At 41.6% G+C, this 16,831-nt stretch overlaps 1 protein-coding gene, 1 long non-coding RNA gene and 2 other non-coding genes across 9 annotated transcripts in view; 3 read left to right on the plus strand and 1 right to left on the minus strand.

Annotated features, from left to right (window-relative positions):
• The first annotated feature begins 117 nt into the window (after window positions 1-117).
• On the plus strand, window positions 118-5,639 carry LOC103281577 (uncharacterized). 3 transcript variants are annotated; one of them, XR_001731045.2, is made up of 5 exons: window positions 118-224; window positions 2,890-2,988; window positions 3,088-3,189; window positions 4,156-4,222; window positions 4,504-5,639. It is a non-coding gene; the product is annotated as an uncharacterized LOC103281577 (long non-coding RNA). The 3 variants fall into 3 exon arrangements; XR_010000719.1 differs by lacking the exon at window positions 118-224 and adding an exon at window positions 245-1,352; XR_507720.3 differs by lacking the exon at window positions 118-224 and having other exon boundaries at window positions 1,364-2,988.
• On the plus strand, window positions 2,463-2,667 carry LOC134293886 (small nucleolar RNA SNORA73 family). Its single transcript, XR_010000860.1, has one exon. It is a non-coding gene; the product is annotated as a small nucleolar RNA SNORA73 family (small nucleolar RNA).
• On the plus strand, window positions 3,688-3,898 carry LOC134293887 (small nucleolar RNA SNORA73 family). Its single transcript, XR_010000861.1, has one exon. It is a non-coding gene; the product is annotated as a small nucleolar RNA SNORA73 family (small nucleolar RNA).
• A 793-nt stretch (window positions 5,640-6,432) lies between the features above and the next one.
• phactr4 (phosphatase and actin regulator 4) overlaps window positions 6,433-16,831 on the minus strand; it is a 50,000-nt gene continuing 39,601 nt past the window's right edge. For all 4 annotated transcript variants that reach the window (XM_062962305.1, XM_062962308.1, XM_062962309.1 and 1 more), the window contains 6 exons: window positions 15,482-15,638; window positions 14,317-14,372; window positions 11,962-12,023; window positions 10,718-10,855; window positions 10,208-10,284; window positions 6,433-8,358 (listed from right to left, as the gene is read on the minus strand). In XM_062962305.1, the coding sequence (XP_062818375.1) occupies window positions 8,343-8,358; window positions 10,208-10,284; window positions 10,718-10,855; window positions 11,962-12,023; window positions 14,317-14,372; window positions 15,482-15,638 (506 nt within the window). In that variant the 3' untranslated portion in view covers window positions 6,433-8,342. The remainder of the gene's footprint in view (window positions 8,359-10,207; window positions 10,285-10,717; window positions 10,856-11,961; window positions 12,024-14,316; window positions 14,373-15,481; window positions 15,639-16,831) is intronic.

The following is a 16,831-nucleotide window of genomic DNA, read 5'->3' on the forward strand; positions in this document are numbered from 1 at the left end:
CCCAAGGTTCCCTAGCCGCTAAAGCGTGCCTGGTATAACAGCTCGCATTGTAGCCCCGCCCCCTTGTCAATCAATAATCTTTGCACACGGCCCGCTGACACATTCCGCTCCGCCCCCGCTGGTCAGAGCATGAGGGTATTTGCATATTTCCCGTCGTCCTGTGCGCGCTATAAATACCAGAGCGACACGCTTTCTCGTTCTTTTTGAGGCGCGTCGCGGACGAGGTAAGTAGGCCGCAGCTCCATTAAAAGCAATGTAGGCCGAGCCTGAGGTAAAATAATTCTGGCGCCGGTGGGAAAACGACTTGTTTATACAGTAGAGTCTCACTTATCCAACGTTCTGGATTATCTAACGTAATTTTGTAGTCAGTGTTTTCAATACATCGTGATATTTTGGTGCTAAATTCGTAAATACAGTAATTACTACATAGCATTACTGCGTATAGAACTACTTTTTCTGTCAAATTTGTTGTATAACATGATGTTTTGGTGCTTAATTTGTAAAATCATAACCCAATTTGATGTTTAATAGGCTTTTCCTTAATCCCTCTTTATTATCCAACATATTCGCTTATCCAACATTCTGCCGGCCCGTTTATGTTGGATAAGTGAGACTACTGTATATATGTGTGTCTTTGGTCTAATATATTGCAGTAAAAATAGTTGTGTAGTACAGTATAGTAACATACAGTAATACTAATACTGTACTATGTTTATAATATTTATATATACATGTGATACTGACAATTACAATGTTATACAATATAATACTAATACAATAGAGTCTTGCTTATCCAATATAAACGGGCCAGCAGAACCTTGGATGAGCAAATATCTTGGATAATAAGGAGGGATTAAGGAAAAGCCTATTAAACATGAAATTAGGTTATTTTACAAATTAAGCACCAAAACATCATGTTATACAACAAATTTGAAAGAAAAGGTAGTTCAATACGCAGTAATGCTATGTAGTAATTACTGTATTTATGAATTTAGCACCATAATATCACGATATATTGAAAACACTGACTACAAAAATGCTTTGGATAAGCGAGACTACTGTGTATATATATATATATATGCATGTGATATGATAATTATATTATAATGTTATATAATACTAATAATTGTATTAGAAAAAAGTTCCTGGCTGTAAAAAAGCTGGAATTCTCTGCCTCAGTCCTGTGGAAGCTCCTTCCTTGGAAACTTTTAAACAGAAGCTGGATGGCCAAACAAACCTTATACAGAATCTAAGCGCACATCTATCTATACTACAGAATCCATGTGATCCGACGCCACTTCAGCTGCCATAACTTACTGCTAGGACAACCTTGGGAGGCGTAGTTTCACAAGGTCCGTGTTCACATTTGGGCGTAATTGAGTATTCGTGCCAAGTTTGGCCCTTATCTCAGTGGTGAGAAAGGTGGGATACAAGCATGGGAAATAAATATAGGTGAACTACAACTCTCAAGGTCAGTGCTCACCAAACCCAGTATTTTCTGTAGGTCATGGGAGTTCTGCCAAGATTGGCAAAATTACATCCTTGGTGGAGTTCAGAATGCTCTTTGATTGTAGGTGAAGTATAAATCCCAGCAACTACAACCCCCAAATGTCAAGGCCTATGTTCCACAAACTCCACCAGTGTTCACATTTGGGCATATTGAGTATCCGTGCTAAGTTTGGTCCAGATCCATCATTGTTTTGAGTCCATGGTGCTCTCTGGACATAGGTGAACTACAGCTCCCAAACTCAAGGTCAATGCCCACTAAATAGTATTTCCTGTAGGTCGTGGGAGTTCTGTGTGCCAAGTTTGGTTCAATTCCATCATTGGTGGATTTCAGAATCTCTTTGATTGTAGGTGAACTATAAATCCCAGCAACCACAAATGGCGAAATCAGTCTGCCCCCGACCCCTCCAGTATTCAAATTTGGGCGGATCGGCTATTTGTGCCAAATGAATGAATGAAAATACATCCTGCATCTACAGTAGAGTCTCACTTATCCAACATAAACGGGCCGGCAGAATGTTGGATAAGCAAATATGTTGGATAATAAGGAGGGATCAAGGAAAAGCCTATTAAACATCAAATTAGGTTATGATTTTACAAACTAAGCACCAAAACATCATGTTATACGACAAATTTGACAGAAAAAGTATTTCAGTACTCAGTGATGCTACGTAGTAATTACTGTATTTACAAATTTAGCCCCAAAATATCACAATGTATTGAAAACATTGACTACAAAAATGCATTGGATAATCCAGAACGTTGGGTAAGCGAATGTTGGATAATTGAGACTCTACTGTATTTGTGTGTCTTCAAATTGATTTTAAGGTGACCGTATTAATTCCATAGGATTTTCTTGGGAAAGGAGGGCTCAGAAGTTCCTTTCTTAGTAGTCGGTGGTCTCCCATCCAAACATGGACCCTCCAAAATGGCTTTAGCCGTGTCGCTGGGTGGTGCCAACGGGGATACCTGGGGGAGGTTGCTCTCTCTCAGCTCTGTCCGTGCGGCGTGTGGGAGCCGAGGCCTTTGGCCGGTGATGTATAGTCCCCTTCCGCGCCGTTGGAGAGCAAACGGGCCCTGAGGCCTGCAGCCTGCATATTCCTACTGCTTCTCTGAGCCTTTGGGCTGTGACTGAGGAGACAAACCATGCAGGAGACACTTGCCTTGCCTTTTGTACCCACCGGGTATTTTGTTACCTTGTTTTTTATCATTTAATCCCATTTTGCCAAATTTAATTATTTAATCATGTTTTGCTGTGTTTTAATTTATTTTAGGTAACTATTACAGGAGTTTTTAGTGTCATATTTGTGTATTTTTGTCATTTGATATGGTCAAACCAGTAATCAGATCTATGTATTCCACCTTTCTGCGTGTTGTTACCAGTTGTGCATCCCATCTTGGCCCTGGCATCTCGGCAAGGGTTGGATTCTATTGTGAGACCAGTTGACAACATGACTTTTGCAGGTGTTGAGAGTTGCGCAGGTAGGCAGCTTGTTTTTTACTATCCATAATGAAATGACAATTAGATAAACGACTGAAAAGGAAGGTGTTAATGTTGTCTTTCTTTGGTTTTGTCTGCAGCACCTGCACCTTTGAACTACATAATGGAACGTGTTTCTAAAAGCTTGTTTATTTATGCTCCACGATTTATAAAACAGCCCTGACTCAGCCTATACTATAATGGTAAGACTATGCTATTATAAGATGCATTAAAACATCCATAAAGTTAGTAAGTGAAGGCCAAAACATGAATGGAGTAGAGTATTAACTATCTTGCTCTCTGGAGACATCTTGTCTGTCTCCATGATCGCAGAACAAAAAACATCTCGGGCTTGCCATGTGGCTGAAACCTGAGAAGTGCCAGTCTAATGATCAGGAGGGAGGCAGGCAAAGAGGGCAATTTGGAAAGAGCTTTGCCCACCAGCTAACGCCTATCAATTTCCTTGATGAGGACTATAAACTTGTGCAGGATGTAGTTGAATTCCAACAAAACCTAAACATGGAAGATCTTGGAATTACTCTCTGGCCCTCTAATGGGTTCCATGGTTGGCATCAGCACTACAGAGCATGCCAGTATTATTTTGGTTGGGACTGATGATTTGAGACATAAAGTGAGAGCAACACATTTAGCAGCAAAGTGAGTCTAAGAATATAATCAGAATGGGTTCGGCATAGGTTAACCCAATGGGGATACCTGGGAGAGGTCGCGCTCTCTCGGCTCTGTCCGCGTGGCGTGTGGGAGCCGAGGCCTCTGGGCCGGTGATGTACAGTCCCCTTCCACACCATTGGAGAGCAAGACGGGCCTCCTCGGAGGTCTGCAGCCTGCATATTCCTACTGCTTCTCTGAGCCTTTTGGCCGTGACTGAGGAGACAAACCATGCAGGAGACATTGCTGCGTATGTTTGAGTGTACATTGTCAATCTGGTGCAAGTGTTTTGGACTTCAACTCCCACAATTCCTAACAGTAGGCTGTTAGGGATTTTGGGAGTCAAAGTCCAAAACACCTGGAGGGAGGAGGGCCCAAGTTGGCCTGTTGGGGCGCAAGCCTGTATTAGTCCATTTACTGTGCAGTTCACCTAAGATCGTATTGAAAGTAGTAATTTGAGGCATGTTTACATTATTCATTGTGTCTTTTCTCTTGCATTGAAGGAGTCTAGGATAAGCCATTCCAACGGCCTTTTGCTGAAATAAGCCTGAGGCACTCTGCAAGTTCAAGGTATTGATGGGATAACTTTTTTTTACTCTTGTCCTGTGTGTTTCTGTCGCATTTAGCCGTGGTATTTGTAGAAACTGCATTAATTCTACAGTGTAGATGCACTCTCAGCTATGAGGGGGCACTCCTGCTGTGATAAAGAGAGAATTAATGCAGTGTGACACCACTTTTACTGTCCTAGCTCAATGTTGTAGTCCTTGGAGTTGTAGTTTGGTAAGGCACCAGTATGATAGAAGGTTCAAGACTTAGTGCTAACTACGTTTCTGTACATCATTCTTTGCCAGGTCTCTTCAAAGAGGAATGTCAGCCTGTGGTGAAAAGGTTGGGAAGGTAAATCAGCAAGTTATCACCTCCCAGAGGAAGGAGGAGGAGCAGCAAGGGTGCTGAGAAAAGCAAAACTTTCCCTTCAGGAAAGGAAGAAAGAAAAGACCATCAAAGACCTCAATTTGGATTCAGAAACCATCATTCTCCCAGAAGATAAAGGTAATGCCACGGTCGTCATGAAACAACATAAAGAAAAAATCAGGCAACTCTTGGATGAAAAAGAAAAAAATTAAAACGGGACCTGACCAGTCAAATCACAAAAACCACGTTTTGATTAAAAATGCCTAAATTAATCCTAACACGTGCCAACATCTATGAAAATTTGAAGCTCTCCCTTCTAGGCTTTATAGACCCACTATAATCCATAAGGACTCCGCTCGGTCCCATTGTGAGCACCATCAGGTGCCCTACATACAATTTGGCAAAATTTCTGGCACACCTACAAACTTATATTGGACTTCCTGCATGCTAGAATAAGGACTCAGCCCAGTTAATAGAAAATTCAGCAACCTGGAACCCCGACCACAGTAACAGACTGATCAGCTTGGATGTGGTTTCCCTGTTCATAGCACACACTATGGCATTTCATCGACTGGAGTTTCCCAAAAGACTTTGCAGCCCTGTTTGAACATTGCCTCACTACCAGCTACTTCCAGTGGGAAAAATGAATTCTGTGAGCGGAAAGATGGGAGTAGCCATGGGGAGCCTTCTCGGCCCAGAAATAGCATTTTTGAAAATGTGGAAACACTTTGGGATTGGGGGCGGTTTGGAGTTTTTAAAGCCATTTTAGTGTATTTATTGTATTTTGAATTGGTTTTATCACACTTATTATTTAATAGCTATTTATAGACCCACTTAAGAAAATTCAGGAAATGATAACTGCTGTAGGAGTCTGTGGACAAGTATACCCTGGATATTCCTGGTCATGAAGATAGATCCTGCCTATGAACTGGCACAAGAGAGAGGGCCTTCTCAGTGGTGGCCCCGGTCTTAATTGTGTTTGCTTGTTTCTAATATTTTTGTTTTCACTTTGGTATTATAATGTTTTTAACCTGTTGTAACCGTCTGTTTTGCAAATAAATATGTTACACCTGCATAGAGAAGTCATTGGAATGCACAAGCACATGAACAATTTCAACAGAAAGGAAGGACAATGAAAATAGAATTTGGTTACCAGAACTCAGAAAACACAAGAAACAAAACCGTAAATAATGCAAGTTCAACAGTTTAACCTGCTGCACCACTGGTGGCATCCCTTATAGTGGTTTTAAATGGTTTAGAGGAAAGTTTCGTAAGAGGCAAGGCAGGCCCTCCCCACAAATGTTGCCATGAAATCTATGATGGGTTTGTCTTAGGCGGATTGATGTGCAGCTATAGATGCAAGCTATTGTGAACTAGATGGTATGCATCCTTCATCCTAATTACATATATGCAGGCATGTGGGAAATGAACAAAATTTGGCTCCCAGTATTTAAAAACTAAACTCAGGACAGTATATAAAGAGCAATACTCAAATGGGAATTTCAGACAATCAAGGCCAGCTAAGGATTTCCCCAGGCAGGAATGCCTTGAAGCTGCAAGGCCATTCAATGCTAATCAAGGTGGCCAATTGCAATATTCACACCTGCCTCAAACGGGCAAGAGGTTTTTATTTCTCCCACCCTGGACATCGTTTTCTACGGATATTTCCAATATACCTCGCAACCTCTGAGTATACCTGCCACAGATGTGGGCAAAATGTCAGGAGAGAATGCTTCTGGAACATGGCCAGATAGCCCAGAAAACTCACAGCAACCCAATTTAAACTCTAGTATTCTACAGTTGGAATAGGAATAACCAGTAGATGTTCTCGGGTTAAGACGGACGGGGCAAAGAAATTTAAGTGCAACCCTTTTTCTAGAAATATTTATTCCATAAAATCTTGATTGGAAGACTGATATACAACGCAATGATTTAATCTACAGAGATTTTGTACACCATCTAGAATCCAGCAGTGCCCACCCCTTGGCCTCCCAACAGCAGCTGTGATGGGACCAAGGCCAAATGTCACTCCTCCACATGACGGGAGAGATCCATGTCACTCATATCACAGCTCAGGTACACAAAAGGGGCGAGGGAAGAAGAGGTCAGTCGGAAGTGGGATGGAATGAGGGTGCAAAGGTGTGGAGGCAGCCCTTGAGTTTGGGGAAGATGACCGGAGGCAACGGTTACGTAGAAGGCAGAACTCCAGCAAGTAGAAGTTTGTTTGCATCTTGAATTGTTTCCCATTAATTTCCACTAAAGCACTAGTCAGGACCAACTTCCATTTAAATTCAGTTGGTCCAAAGTAGGGGAAAGTTATGGCTATGCACCAGGCCTGGGCCAACTTGGGCCCTCCAGGTGTTTTGGACTTCAACTCCCACCATTCCTAACAGCCTCAGGCCCTTTCCTTTTGCCCCTCCGCCGCTTAAGCGGCGGAGGGGCAAAAGGAAGGGGCCTGAGGCTGTTAGGAATGGTGGGAGTTGAAGTCCAAAACACCTGGAGGGCCCAAGTTGGCCCAGGCCAGCTATACACACATGAAGACAAAAAAAAATAACGAAATGGCAAGAGTATATTCCTTGCCATTGCTTCCTGAGGGAATGTGTTGCAGGCTTTGCTGTTCCTCTGACCATGTTCCAGAAGCATTCTCTCCTGACATTTTGCCCACATCTACGACAGCCATCCTCTGAGGTTGTGAGGAAGCCTGCCGTAGATGCGGGAGGAACATCAGGAGAGAATGCTGCTTCTGGAACATGGCCAGACTGCCCGGAAAAGTCACAGCAACCCAGTGATTCTGGCCATCAAAGCCTTCGACAACGCATTTGCAGTTCCCGTTACACAGGCATGAATGTAAAGTAAAATAAACAACAACAAGGACTCTGGGTTGTTGTATGTCTTTCGGGCTGTGTGGCCATGTTCCAGAAGCATTCTCTCCTGACGTTCCGCCCACATCTATGACAGGCATCCTCAGAGGTTGTGAGGTTTGGATACCATATCTCAACCTCTGAGGATGCCTGCCATAGATGTGGGCGAAACATCAGGAGAGAATGCTTCTGGAACATGGCCACACAGCCCGAAAGACATACAACAACCCTGTGATCCCGGCCATGAAAGCCTTCGACAACACAAGGACTCTCTCTCTCAACAACATTTGGGCCAAAGGCTTTTGTCATCCATGGTAAAAATAAAAATTAAAAATATTTAGATATGCAAGTCCTCCACAGGATGACACAAAACCGGTCAGTAGTGATTTTGTATATTATGTACATATAAAGACAAACATAAATTCCCCAAAGATCTCTATTAAAGTGTCCGTTTTCCTGCTAAGGTAACATACTTACGTTGAGTTTTGTACAGAGCAAACGCACACATACGCAGACACACCTCCTTCCCACCGGCTCCAGTGTTCTTTCACTTCCTTGAGGTGGGTGAAAAGGGATATCACGTGAATCTGTCCGCATTATTTACAGTAAAACAGAATTAAAAGGGCACCGTCCGCACGTATGTTGGAACTGTCCAGGACGCCTGGCTGGCTACCAATAAAAAAGGGATATTGCTGTATCGCTGTCCAAGGCACCGCGTTTCGTGTTTGCATTTCTTGTGAGATCGATCGGATGGCACTTGAGGCAAACTCCTCCCAACGCAAGGCTCCTTTTGGGCCTGTCTCCGTTCCCTGGATATGGAATCAAGGCAAATCGTGGCCTCAAGGCCTTTTGCGACTTGGGAGAAGCAAACAGCGGGCGTTCCAAGGCTTCTCCTCTTCGGGCGTTTTCTGGAACGTTCACGGCCGGTGATACCTGGAACAGAGAAGAACAACACTCCATATTGTTGGGAATCACCCTGGAGGACTCAAGTCTAAATGTAGTCAGATAGATGAGAGAGTTAGATTGAGGGAATCCTTTCCCTGTTTCCAAAGCAGGTCTAGACAGGCTTTACTGTGTTTCCCTCTATCCTGTTTACGTCACATCCCTTACTTTGAAGTTAGTAGAAATGTGAATCTCCAGGGACACTAACTTCTCATTGGTCAGAATGCCTTTTATGGCCCCAATAAACCATTTGGTTCTTTCTTCTCCCTTGGTTCTTCTAGCTAACAAGCAGCATCTGGCTCTTTACTAGAGATTTTAATCTATGTTAATTTTATCAATATTTGTATGTATGTATTTTTATCCTTTACAATTTTATCTTGTAAATCGCCTAGATCAGGGGTCCCCAAACTTTTTAAACAGGGGGCCAGTTCACGATCCTTCGGACCGTTGGAGGGCCAGACTATAGTTGGCCATCGAGCAATAATAATTAATACTACTAACAACAACAACAATAAAAAAAAGGGTTGGAAGAGACCCTTAGGGCCATTGAGTCCAATCCCCTTCTGCCTTTGTGCACCGAAAGCACAAGCAAAGCACCCCTGACAGATGGCCACCCAGCCTCAATGTTAATAATAATAATAATAATAATAATAATAATAAAGAGGGTTGGAAGAGACCCTTTGGGCCATTGAGTCCAATCCCCTTCTGCCTTTGTGCACCGAAAGCACAAGCAAAGCACCCCTGACAGATGGCCACCCAGCCTCTCAATGTTAATAATAATAATAATAATAATAATAATAATAATAATAATAATAATAATAAAGAGGGTTGGAAGAGACCCTTTGGGCCATTGAGTCCAACCCCCTTCTGCCTTTGTGCACCGAAAGCACAAGCAAAGCACCCCTGACAGATGGCCACCCAGCCTCAATGTTAATAATAATAATAATAATAATAATAATAATAATAATAATAATAATAAAGAGGGTTGGAAGAGACCCTTTGGGCCATTGAGTCCAATCCCCTTCTGCCTCTGTGCACCAAAAGCACAAGCAAAGCACCCCTGACAGATGGCCACCCAGCCTCAATGTTAATAATAATAATAATAATAATAATAATAATAATAATAATAATAATAATAATAATAATAATGGTTGTAAGAGAAGAAGAGACCCCTTGGGTCATTTAGCCCAACCCCCTTCTGCCCTTGTGCCATGGGGGCCGGATAAATGGCTTCGATGGGCCGCATCCGGCCCCCGGGCCTTAGTTTGGGGCCTAGAGCATCTTGGATGGAGGGCGATTAATAAGTAATTAAATGATGATGATGATGATGATCTTGCTGTCTCTCCTGGCAAGATGTAACTATGTAGATGTTTGTTATTTCTCCTTTCTTATTTTTCCTTAGAAACCAGTCTAGAGTAGACTAGACAGCTCCCAAGCCTTTCTATCTACAATGGAGTTCTTTTTACCTGAATAAATACTTTTTGAACTGAGACTCTGCAGTCCATTGCCATCCTAAATGGTCAAAGGCTTCTCTTTGCTCGCCCCGTGTAAGTAACTGTTGCATTTGAAAGCTTTGCTTTTGCTACTCTGCTGCATTTTGGTGGAATCTCCCCCAGAGAGGGTTAAATTGAGTCTAACCACTCAGAGAGGACCACAACACATAGCACTTCGGGGACTCCCAACTCCCACAACATGAGTACACAGATGATCCCTTAATTGACCTAAATGCCCGGTTCCAAGAGGACAAAGGCATGCCCAATGCTTGGTATACCAGCTGCCATTTTAACCTGGCTTCTGGTTACAAAAGAAACAGACAAAGGTTGGTGCTCGTCATACGTACCGTGTGAACTGTTTGCTGTCCTCGTGGACTTCCATTTCGGAGCTTTTGAACTCGTTCAGTTCCTTCCGAATGGCCGCCTGGGCGAGAGGTCAAAGAAGTCCCATCAGCTCAAGTGCCAACAGCCAGGCAGCCCTCGCCCCACGCCAATACTTTCCACCCACTTAATAATAATAATAATAATAATAATAATAATTATTATTATTATTATTATTATTATTATTGTATGACACAGCAAACAAGATAGATATGCTGGATTTCGTATCAGCATATCTATCTTGTTTGCTGTGTCATACATTATTATTATTATTATTATTATTATTAGTATTAGTATTGACACAATACAATAGCTTGCTTGAAGGGATCCAGAGGAGAAAAAGTGGACTGTGTTGAGGAACCGGGAGTTCTTTGGCTGGGAGAAGCCAGCAGAGCTGGAAACAAGACAAGGGACCGTTGGGATGTACGAGTGCAGCGAAATGAGGTGAAGAGCATGGCGAGCATGGCACACCTCACCTTGTCCGCAGGGGTCAGCTTTGTCCACGGCTTATCTGCTCGCCTGTCGTAGTCCTGGGCGTCGGTCACCTCCACGTATTCGTGAAACCTCAGAATCTTCCTGGCTTGGAGTTCGGCCACGGTCGGCCTTTGACTCAGCTGAAAGGCAGAGAGAAATGATGTTGGATGAGCCAGACACACGATCTGCTATGCATGGGCCTTACGCCACGGCAGAGGCTAATCCGTGGCAGTGTTTACTCAGTTGCTTTGCCTTAGTACAGGGGTCCCCAAACTACAGCCCGCGGGCCACATGCGGCCCATCGAAGCCATTTATCCGGCCCCCACAGCACAAAGGCAGGAGGGGGTTGGACTAAATGACTCAAGGGGTCTCTTCCAACCCTCTTTTATTATTATTATTTTATTATGACACAGCAAACTATTATTATTATTATTATTATTATTATTATTATTATTATTATTATTATTAACATTGAGGCTGGGTGGCCATCTGTCAGGGGTGCTTTGCTTGTGCTTTTGGTGCACAAAGGCAAAAGGGGGTTGGACTCAATGGCCCAAGGGGTCTCTTCCAACCCTCTTTATTCTTCTTCTTCTTATTATTATTATTATTATTAACATTGAGGCTGGGTGGCCATCTGTCAGGGGTGCTTTGCTTGTGCTTTTGGTGCACAAAGGCAAAAGGGGGTTGGACTCAATGGCCCAAGGGGTCTCTTCCAACCCTCTTTATTCTTCTTCTTCTTCTTCTTCTTATTATTATTATTATTAACATTGAGGCTGGGTGGCCATCTGTCAGGGGTGCTTTGCTTGTGCTTTTGGCCCACAAAGGCAGAAGGGGGTTGGGATTATTATTATTATTATTACTATTATTATTATTATTGCTTGGTGGCCAATTATAGTTCAGCCCTCCAACGGTCTGACGGATTATGAACTGGCCCCCAGTTTTAAAAGTTTGGGGCTCCCTGCCTTAGTAGGTATAACTGCGCAGTCCCGTGCCCTCCTGTAGAACTGATTTGGCTTCATGTAATGTGAACAAAGACCATTTACAAAAAGTTCCACATGGTTTGAGATATCTCTCTTATATGACTTCTTTCAAGCACTCCTTCGCACCCCAATGACCCATCTCTTGTCATGCAGCCAATACACCTGGACTGCTGAACAAATGTAACAGTGCCCCACCCATATAAAACATGTCTCAGTGGTCGCAACCCCAGATATTGGGGGTGGCGACCCTTGCAATGGGTCAGTACCTTTCTGGTAAGCCTCCGCTTGATCTCCCGCTTTTCAGCCTGGCGGTCAGCCTCATTTTTTTCTGCCAAGAAAAAAAAGAAAAGAGAACTTCAGTGAAGTTAAAAAGGGCTTCTTAAGATAGAAATGAATGAAAACTGAGACAGACTCAATTTTTATCATACCAAAAAAGAAAATGGGTTCCCTGGAACTACAAAGACAAGTATCCACTATTACAGTAATACAGAAATCATTAAACCTAAATTTAGTTCAATACATCAATATGAAAACAGATACAAAAGGCGTTGTTGATACTCGCATTGGAATCAAACTGTTTGCAGAGTATGCGCGTTTAAAACTCAGATCTTTCTGATCCACATTTTAAAAACTCAAAAAAAAAAACCAACTGAAAAAAGGACTACAATCCACCTGAAGAAGACTCTTTTGAGTTGAAACCGGTTGTGGTTTTGCAGACTACTATCCATAATAAAGAAACAAGAACAATCATTATATATAAGAAGAGGACTCAATTTGTGTATGTGGAACAATCAAAGAACTAAAGAACATTTATTGTTTATGAGAAGAGGAGTAAATTCATCCTTCAAGAGAAAAATATTGTTTCTACTGTGAATGTAACAGTCCTTTGTTTGATTGTTTAACAACATTTTTTATCGTGTCAGAAGTGACTTGAGAACACACTGCAAGTCACTTCTGGTGTAAGAGAATTGGCAGTCTACAGAGACATTGCTCAGGGGATGCCTGGATGTGTTATCATCCTGCACTGAGGCTTCTCTCATGTCCCCTCAAGCTAGAGCTGACAGGCGGAAGCTCACCCTGTCTCGAGGATTCAAACCGCCAATGTTCAGGTCAGCAGTTCAGGTGGCACAAGGGTTTAACCCACTGCACCACCGCGGCTCCTAACAGACACACTGATTCAGTGATGCATCTATTGATCAAATGGCTTCTACGGGATTAGTATTTATATAAAAGGTTGACTAGAAATGTGGGGGATATAATTTCAGAATATATATATACATAATACTCAGATACATTCATACCAGCTAGGTGTGAAAAGTACAGTAGAGTCTCACTTATCCAAGCTAAACGGGCCGGCAGAAGCTTGGATAAGCGAATATCTTGGATAATAAGGAGGGATTAAGGAAAAGCCTATTAAACATCAAATTAGGTTATGATTTTACAAATTAAGCACCAAAACATCATGTTATACAACAAATTTGACAGAAAAACTAGTTCAATAGGCAGTAATATTATGTTGTAATTACTGTATTTATGAATTTAGCACCAAAATACCACTATATATTGAAAACATTGACTACAAAAATGGCTTGGATAATCCAGAGGCTTGGATAAGCGAGGCTTTGATTAGTGAGACTCTACTGTAACTCAAAGTGGTTGCTTGTTGCATTCAAACTATAATATTACCATAAAATGATATAGTACAATATAGTAATTTAATGCTTATATTGTGCTATGCTAATAATATATTGTATGTACATTTGATTTGTAAGCTGCTCTGAGTTCCCTCCGGGGTGAGAAGAGCGGGATATAAATGTAGTAAATAAATAATGCTGCTCCTGGCTCTTCTGCTTCCGTGGGGTGGCCGAAGGACCGATAGGAATCACAGAATAATCATTTGTCCAGAGGGTTCATTGCCTCTCTGCACACCCCACCAAGCCATACATCCCTCTTTTGTCCAATGATATAAGATACTAGCTGTGCCCAGCCACGCGTTGCTGTGGCAAAGTATGGTGGTATGGGAAATAAAGTATTGAGGAATTGGTGGTAGTTAAGATAAAGGGTCCCCTGGGCTGAGTGGGTTGCTAGGAGACCAAGTGAGCGGAGCTTAGCCTTCTAACTGGCAGCAATTGGATAAAAACAATTATTCTTCTCCCTCTAATTAGGACTTTATTTTTCTTTTCTTTTTGTTGTATCAACCTAGAGGCATGGATGAGGGGTTGTGCTGTCAATTTCCAAGGTTGTGGGGTGTTTACTTTTGTTGTTTTGTCCGCTGCCGTGATGCCATCACTCTTTTATATATATAGATCAGAGCACAGAGGCCCCTGGGAATTTAAATGTAAATAGTCTGTGAGAGGCACAGGTGTGGTGGCAAAAATGCTGCATGGAGGGAGCAGCAAACGAAACCTGTCCTCTGTACTTGGGATCGGGATCAGAGATAATAGTTTGCACCTAGAAAACCATAAAACCACATCTTGCAGATAATGTGGACAGTAGCTCCAAGCAGAGCCAGCTACGATAGGAAGGTGAGAAAACAATGGCAGTCAAAACACTCAGAGACACGAAACAGAAGCAAGTTTAGCAAATATAAATACGGGAAGCTTCAAAGAGCGGTTACTCACGCTGGAGTATATTCCTTTGCTCCAGTTCTTCTGGTGTCGGCCTCTGACTGAGCCGCCTGATTGGAAAGGAAGAGGAGAAGAAACACACAGTTAAAGCACTTGCTGCAACTGAACAGAAACACTGCAATCCATAGGCACTGAGAATCTCTAAAGCAATATCTATGTTACTTTTTAAAAACCTAGCCTGTAATCTAGCCTGTAAACCTAGGTCCGGGCTGTGGCTCAGGCTGGTGAGCAGCCAGCTGCAACAAATCACTCTGACCAAGAGGTCATGAGTTCGAGGCCAGCTCGGAGCCTGCGTTTGTCTCTGTCTTTGTTCTATGTTAAGGCATTGAATGTTTGCCTTATATGTGTAATGTGACCCGCCCTGAGTCCCCTTCGGGGTGAAAAGGGCGGAATATAAATACTATAAATAAATAAATAATAATCTGCATATATGTTAATAGATGCTTCACAACTCTGTTCCAACAGCAAGGGTGATATTTCTCTATGTTGAATTCAAGGGCCTGTCTTTTCAGAAAGCGGTTCCATTGCTTTTAATACATTCCTAGATTCCTATGCACCATCAAGCATCCTTAGTTCCTAATACAGTAGAGTCTCGCTTATCCAACGTAAACGGGCCGGCAGAACGTTGGATAAGCAAATATGTTGGATAATAAGGAGAGCTTAAGGAAAAGCCTATTAAACATCAAATTAGGTTATGATTTTACAAATTAAGCACCAAAACATCATGTTAGACAACAAATTTGACAGAAAAAGTAGTTCAACACACAGAAATGCTATGTAGTAATTACTGTATTTACAAATTTAGCGCCAAAATATCACGATGTATTGAAAACATTGACTACAAAAATGCGTTGGATAATCCAGAACGTTGGATAAGTGAGACTCTACTGTAGTAGTTTTCAACCCTTAGTTCTCCAGATGTTCTGGACTTCAATTCCCAGAATCCTTGATACTGTCAGACATCCCTGGCATCTCGAGAACCAATGTTGAAGGACCATTGATGCTTAAAGATACTGAGGATCATAGTTGCACTCATTCTTTGTGGAAATCCAAATGACATCAAGGGGTAAAAAGACTATGTTTTCCCTGGGATGCTTCCAAATGTGCCCTGAAGTTTCCATCTAGGTCTCATTAACATTTCTTTTTCTGCCTTTCCTACCTGGTGAGTGTTGTTCCAATTTGCTGCCGGATTTCGTTCCATTCTTCCTTGCTCTTTCGAGGAAACGTGTTCTCTCCCAGGGATTCCCGCTGCGGGGCCAGGCTGCCCAGTTTCATGGCCAGGGTATCTTTCCTTTTCACTTTATTGGCCAGAGCCGCTTGAGAGGGAGACAGAATAATAATAATAATAATGTTATTCTTATATCCCACCACCATCTCCGCGAAGAGATTCGGGGTGGCTCACATGGGGACGAGCCCAACCGTAACATAGGTTAAAACACAATCCATAAATTTCAAAATTGGAAAAAAAAATTGGCAATCATTTTATTCGATCTACACTCATAAAAATTTGGAATAAATATAAAAATTATTTATATACTAAGACCCCAATGTGGATTTCCCCTTTGGAAGCAAATCACAGAAGACTTTTGGGATGGGTAAATTGGCCTAGTTATAAAGACATTTTAGTTAAAAGAAATAATATATTTCAAGTAAAATCCCAAGAAGAAATATCTCAACAATTCAAACAGGTTTCATGGTTTCAATATAGACAAATTAAGGAATATTTCAAGGAGGATATAAAAATTGGATTTACAGAGAAAAAAGAATTTTGGGACAATATACCGGAGAAAGAAAAGAAAACAATATAATAATAATAATAATAATAATAATTATTATTATTATTATTATTATAAAACTTTATTTATATTCCGCCCTATCTCCCGGATGGGACTCAGGGCGGTTTACAGTCATAAAAGCAACACAAACATTACATAACATAATATCAAAAATCTATGAAAAGTTAATTGGCTGGGCAACTGAAACAGAAGAGATTAAAAAAAATTCAATGATTATATGGGCAAGGAACATTGGAAGAACAATAAATTTGAATGAATGGGAATGGATATGGACTAAATGCCTAAAATATACATATGCAGCAGATTTAAATGATTTAGATGCTGCACCGTTGGTATATTACACCAAAAAAATTGGGGATAATGTACAAAAATGTAGATAATAATTGCTGGAAATGTAAAAAGCAAGAAGGGTCATATTATCATTTATGGTGGACTTGTGAAAAAACAGAGAAATATTGGGCAATGGTTCATAATGAATGTAAAAAATATTACAGATTGATTTCCCACCAGTCACAACTCCCATTCGCTGTTAAAAAAACCCCAATAGATGATCTCCTTTCGATTGGTGAAGGCAAAAGGATGGCATAGTAGCCATGGGACAAGCTACAACGTATAGAGGAATTTTCTCTCACAACTTCCCGCTACTTGAAAACAACGTCTCCTACTGTTAATGTTCTTAATTGATTGTTGATTGTTCTGTGTTTTTAATAATA

Source organism: Anolis carolinensis, unplaced genomic scaffold (genome assembly GCF_035594765.1).
Source record: "Anolis carolinensis isolate JA03-04 unplaced genomic scaffold, rAnoCar3.1.pri scaffold_10, whole genome shotgun sequence".
Taxonomy (NCBI): domain Eukaryota; kingdom Metazoa; phylum Chordata; class Lepidosauria; order Squamata; family Dactyloidae; genus Anolis; species Anolis carolinensis.